At 43.6% G+C, this 6,000-nt stretch overlaps 1 protein-coding gene across 3 annotated transcripts in view; it reads right to left on the bottom strand.

Annotated features, from left to right (window-relative positions):
• Positions 1–300: 300 nt before the first annotated feature.
• KDM5A (lysine demethylase 5A) overlaps positions 301–6,000 on the bottom strand; it is a 55,296-nt gene continuing 49,596 nt past the window's right edge. For all 3 annotated transcript variants that reach the window (XM_063134919.1, XM_063134920.1, XM_063134921.1), the window contains one exon: positions 301–2,113. In XM_063134919.1, coding sequence (XP_062990989.1) covers positions 1,901–2,113 — 213 coding nt within the window. In that variant the 3' untranslated portion in view covers positions 301–1,900. The remainder of the gene's footprint in view (positions 2,114–6,000) is intronic.

The following is a 6,000-nucleotide window of genomic DNA, read 5'->3' as shown; positions in this document are numbered from 1 at the left end:
TGCTGAGGAGGGAAACTGTTTTTTCCATTTAATCTTAAAACAAAAGCAAGAGGGGGTTGCCTCTTCAGCATATGGTGGATACTTAAAAGAAACTTTTCAGCATTTTCCTCTTTTTCACAGAGATCTCAGGGTTAAGGTAGAAGTACCCCGGGAAAACTGGTGGGCCTGGAACACCCCATATCCCAATTAAATGGAAGTGCATCATATGCAGACAGGAGACGTCAACATAGTGCTTCATGACAGAGATGCTCACCAGTGAGGTCTGCGAGTGCTGGATACAACAGAAGGGACACAAAACAGTCAAGGCAGAACACTACAGATTTTATCTTTTAGAAAATCCCAACCCCTGCATCTAATAAGACTGGACACTATAGTTACAACACTCCTAGAACTGTAGAAGAATGGAAACACAATAGATAATGGAGGGAGGGAGGTGGAAAGACACCACTATGGCCAGTTTCAGCCATTCACTTACATAAAAGCCAGCATAAACTGGGAGATAGCAAGGGCCAAGTGCCCTTGCTAACAGAACAAACCCCAACATGAAGGTAGCACATGAAATGTTTTCACCTATTTAAAACACAGGCAGCAGGTGGAGCAAGGATGTGGGAAGTAACTGCTAAGTTCCTTGTACTACAAGGAAGGAATGAAGTAAAAAAAAACCAAGCCTGCAGGCAGGTTTTTGTTTAGTGAGCCTCTCTCTCTTTTTCTGTGCTGCTGGTAACCGTGGTAAGTATAAAAACCAAAGAAAAATAATCTATTTTTTGTAGAACAAGTCAGTAGTTTGAGACATAGAAAAAAGTAAAAACCAGTCCTTTTTAAAAAATGGGTTTACTAAAACAATTGCCACCCGGGACACATACCCCCAAGCCACCTGCCTTCCAGAAGAGCAAGGGGGGAAAGGTCGAACCGGATTTGTAGCCAAGCTTAGGCCTTTAATCCATCGAAACGTAAAGGCAAGGAAGCAGGGCTGCCATCTGCATCTCTGGACTGCGGATTAGAACTGCGAGACTACAGTTTGATGGAGCTGGGAATACTCGTGAGTTGAAGTTTTCACAGAAGCAGGTCAGTGTGGACTCGTGAGAAAGCTGGGCTGCTCTCGGTCCCAGTCGTTCATCCCGTGGGCTCATGGGACCCACTTTACCAGCTGCACCTTGCTTCAGACAACTTAGTGAGACAGGGTGTTCATAATGCCTAAGACAGAGGGAAATGGCTACCAGTGCAGGAAGGAGTGTCTCGCCAAGGATACAGACCTCAGCTACATGTTAATTTACGTGTGAGCTTTCCCCAAGATGGGAAGATATCCCAGAAAGAATTAGGGTAAACACAAAACCAATGCTTTCAAGACCTAGCGTTCCTTTGCCTTCTAACAACCAAACAGGAACTAAGTTATTTTGCCCACCCTCTCCTGTCCCCTCCTGCACGGTGCTTAGCACAGGTTCCTTACGCACATAACGTTGCCTTGGTGCCTCAACAACACAAAGAGGCCGAGCAGGAGCCTTCACTGCCGCACAACCGACGTGTCCCTATGGGGCAAACCTGTGGGGTTCAGGTTCCTCACCAGTGCCCCCTCCCCTATTTGAACTGCTGAGGCAGAAAAGCATAATCCATGGGCTTCACATCTGCTCAGCCTGAAGACCGTAGCTTCGCTCAGCCTTACGTAGGAAACACGGGAGTACAAATACTGGCGGGGACTTCCAACAGGGTGGCATCTGCATAGCTGGGTCAGTACCCCTGTGCCCAGGACATCCCTTCGTGTAAAGGAAGCCAGCTACACGGGGCCAGCTCCGCTATAGGGCCGTTCGTTTGTGTAAGTGCAGCATTCCAAGTGGCTATATTAGCTTCACGCCACCTTTTTAGTGTTCCGTTTCCCTCAAGTCCCAGCAAGACCAAGCGGCCGCTAACTTGTCTCCTTGAGGTCCTCCATGGGAAGCTTGTAGCTCAGCAGGAAATGAGCAGGTGGTGCATGTGTCGGACTACCTGGCCCCTGCATCTGTTTCTTTGCACAGTTTATACAGATATAGTCTTCATTCTCCGCCATTTCTGGCGAGACCCCAACACAAACTTGATGAAACCATTCATCACAGCCACCATCGCACTGCACCCAGTCTACCTGTAAGAGACAACAGATGGGTGTTAACTATATTGGAAAAGAAGAAAGGAAAAAACACTCACAAAGAAGTGGCAAGAGTTCTCTAGCTTAGCATTATAGAAGCAGACGGTCTGAAAAGCTAGAGTACTCTTCAGAGGTCTCTAGAGAAGCAAGGGGTTAATGCAGGGCCTTCATTCTTATCACCCAACCATGCCTCTTCAGAGAACTGAACAGAGCTCCATCTCACCCTAGAGCTTCACCCTGACAGTAGCATGACTCATGATGTCAGAAACTAGTGGTAGATGCCACCACGCCTGTAGCATGTGTTTCCAGGCAACTTCAAAGCTGCTCAAGGGGAGACTGAGGAGTGCAGAACACTTGGCTGAGAGTTGAACACCAAACCTGGTGAGTGGAAATGGCTGGGCTCCAGGGAAGAGTCTGAGAAGGAAGACTCCCTGTAGAGAGCCACAGCAGTCTTCACGGTTTAAACACTGCAACTGTGTTTCAATCCTCATTTATGTACAAGCAGTATTTGTAGAGCATGAACATCCAGAAGAGTCTGAGATTCATACAACACACTAGCTCTTGTACAATATGGGCATACATTACTTGCATAAACCTTCGTACCACCGAGAATCCTGTGGAATTGAATAAGCAGGCAAAAAGCCTCTTATATTTCATCACCAACATCCACGGCACTCTACATAAATAAAATCAGGGAAATGACATTAGCTCTATCCCAGTTTTGAAGTGAAACTACTGGCAGTTAATTTCTCACAGGCCAGGAGCAGACACAATGGAAATAGCAGCCGTTGCACATTGAAGACTTACGTTTTGAATAATTAAGATGTCCTTTGGCCATTTAATTATTCTCACACGTCCACATGCGTGCGCACACACACGCACACACATCAAGAATTAAAAATGTTCCTGAGCACAAACCAGCTTTTCATGATGCAAAGCTGGAATTTGTGGATTTGCCTACACAGAAAAGCAAAATGGGAAGGCATTTCAAAATTAAGGGGAGGGTCCATAGCTCCGTATTGGAACACATTGTTTATATACACAAAGTCCTAGCTCAATCCCCAGAAATACCAAACCTTTAAGAACACAGAGAGCTGTTGCCAGGCTGAATAGAAAGTACAAGAATAGATGGTCTGACGCAGTGTAAGGCAGCTTTATATATTCAACCCACCATAAGAATAAAGTTGCAGCAGACCATCCACCTCTAGCACTTAAACTTTGATTTTTACCACCAGTTTTTGTCCCATTTGTCCCTGGGAACTGTTGAGAGTGCACTCTTTATGCCTTAATTTTTTAAAAAAAAATATCGCTCCCCCACAGTAATTGTAGATCACTGAAATACTGATCTGTGGTAAAATCCAGAAGCCTCCTGAATTCATGTCCATGCTGAAGACAGTATTTCTCTCTCCTTTGGCTGTTCTAAGTTACGCCTACTTTTTGGCTTTTAGCAGTGCTGAGTCACTGATCAAAGGATTCCTTTGCACAAATGAGGCAGGGAGTTAGTGGCCACTAAGTAATGGCAGGACTGTAACAAGAGCATATGTTCCATCGAGTTGAAGTGTAAAAATAACAGCTGACACAAACAAAAGACAAGCATGCTGTCATCAAAAAAGAAGTACAGCTTTAACTCTCTGCACTGAGAAATGTTTTGTTTCCGTTGTCAAAAGGATTTAAAAATGTGTAAGTCTGACCTTAACACTACCAGGATGAATTAAGTACAGCACATTCACAGTAATCCAACATTTAAACCTAATATCCTACCTCTTTAGCTTAAATTTATCTTGTCTCCAAGTAGTGGACTTAAAGAATAGTTAGGAAGGTGCTGTTCATCTCACTTCCTGCCACTGCAGGCCTGGTTTTGGGTTTCAACTGGTTTAGACCAGTGGTCTTCAATTGGTCCACACCTGAGACCCATCTTGCAGTCCTAACCTGCAACTTGGGACCAACTTTCACAACGTTCTCCATGCCCAACTTGGTGGTAACAGCTTTGCCGCGACCCATCTGAACTGATCCCGCAACTCGCTTTTGGGTCATGACCACTGATTTAGACAGTCAGTGGTCAATTCAACATTATCCATTAGTTAAATTATGGATGAAGCCAAGTGCCATTCTGTACATTATGAGACTGGCTGAATACGGCCTGCTTTTGGTCTTGTTCAAATATCCAAACTGCAGTGCAGGGAGAGAAATGTCAGTTATTGGCAAAGACACCTTTGGCTCTTCATTGAGGAGTGAATGTGTGCTTAGGTCATCCAATGCAGAATATGTATATTCATGGTGCTGGAGGCTGGACAGCCCCACTATGCTCGGGGATCAACACACATGCCAAGGCCAGCTCCTCAGAGCTGGCTTGGAAACTTGTCTCCATGACAACCATGGATCTTGTCCAGTTCCAGGTGCTACTCTTATGTCAGCACACACTTTGGGTTCCACATTCTGTGCTAATGTGGAAAGACTGGGTACCTACTTTCTTTTGGGATTTATGGATGAGCAGATGAAAAAGAACCATGGGACTATATTCTTATATATGACGACAGCTGCAAGACTGATATATGCACAAAGATGGAAGGGCAAAATAGTGCCCACAACAGAGGAATGGCTACTGAAGATGTTTGAGCTAGCGGAGATGGTGAAACTCACGGCAATAATGAGGGGAAAATTGACTGTAAGATTTATAACTGAATGGGAACCTTTTGTAAACTTTATGAAGGGATGAGAAAAAAATGACTTGTATCTCTGTGGGTTCAACCAATAGTGTAGAAAATGTGGAGAGAGAAATTAGAGATTTGGATTTGACAGTGATAAAGAAAAACAATAATAATAATAATAACATTGTTATATATTTTTGCTGAGGAGAATATTGGAAGAACATTTTATTTGGTGTTTTGTTTGATTTTGTTTTGCCTTATTTTTGTGGGCGTGTGTTTATATGTATATTTTGTTTTGTTAGTGTTTTTTATTTACTGGTGTTTGGAAATAATAAAGAGATTAAAACGGAAAGAGTGGGTACCTACTGGGGAAACAGGCCAACACCTTTGCCCTGGTCAGATCGTTATCATCTTAGAAGGTAGAGAATCCTCCCTTCAATGTCTTCATTGGGATGGTGAGCCACTTAGGTTGGTGTGCCACTAAAGTCATGAAGCAAACTGGATTCTACAAGTCAATGGACAGATTTTTCTCTCTGCCACTATTGTTACCTTCAAAATACCATCCAGTGGACCCTTTCCAAATGGTAAACTGCACTCTGAAAGCTAGTTTTCGAAAACAAACAAACCAACAAAAACCCTGCCAACTTGGCTTTTCATTTAAATGGCATGGAGACTGTGATTGTGGCTTTTTCAGTCAAATTCCACATAAAGCAGGAGAAAAACCATACTGACCTTGTTAGACTTTGCTGCAGACTTTAACAATTTTGGCCATGAGATACCGATATGATAGCTGCAGAACTAGCATTCATGGAATCACTCAAGCAATTTTGTTTATTAAGAGAAAAATCCCACAAAGTCTAGCAAAATGAGATTGCTTCACCCCTCCTTCCCAGATCTTCTTTATGGAGCTCCATAATGCACTCCTACTATGGCCAAATGAGAGATCAGGTGTAGATATGGAATTTGTTATTATCTATGTGCAGATGAAACAGCTAAACTTTTTATTATTATTATTCAATCCAAGTGTTGCAGAATCTATAATCGGGAGTCTGGCCACACAGGAGAAAAATCAACTGAAACTCCATCAAAGAAAGATTGAGGCCCTTTGCCTACCAATCCCACCAATGATTTCGGGTGGGTGGGTGGGGGGAGAGACTAGCCTCTCCATCAATTGAGCTTGCTTCCTCAAGCTTACAGCACTGCTTGAGACAGCAGCCAGAAGTGTGTTCCACCACC

Source organism: Elgaria multicarinata, chromosome 9 (genome assembly GCF_023053635.1).
Source record: "Elgaria multicarinata webbii isolate HBS135686 ecotype San Diego chromosome 9, rElgMul1.1.pri, whole genome shotgun sequence".
Classification (NCBI taxonomy): Eukaryota; Metazoa; Chordata; class Lepidosauria; order Squamata; family Anguidae; genus Elgaria; species Elgaria multicarinata.
The sequence above is the reverse complement of the archived record's forward strand: the minus strand, read 5'-3'. Positions and strand labels throughout refer to the sequence as shown.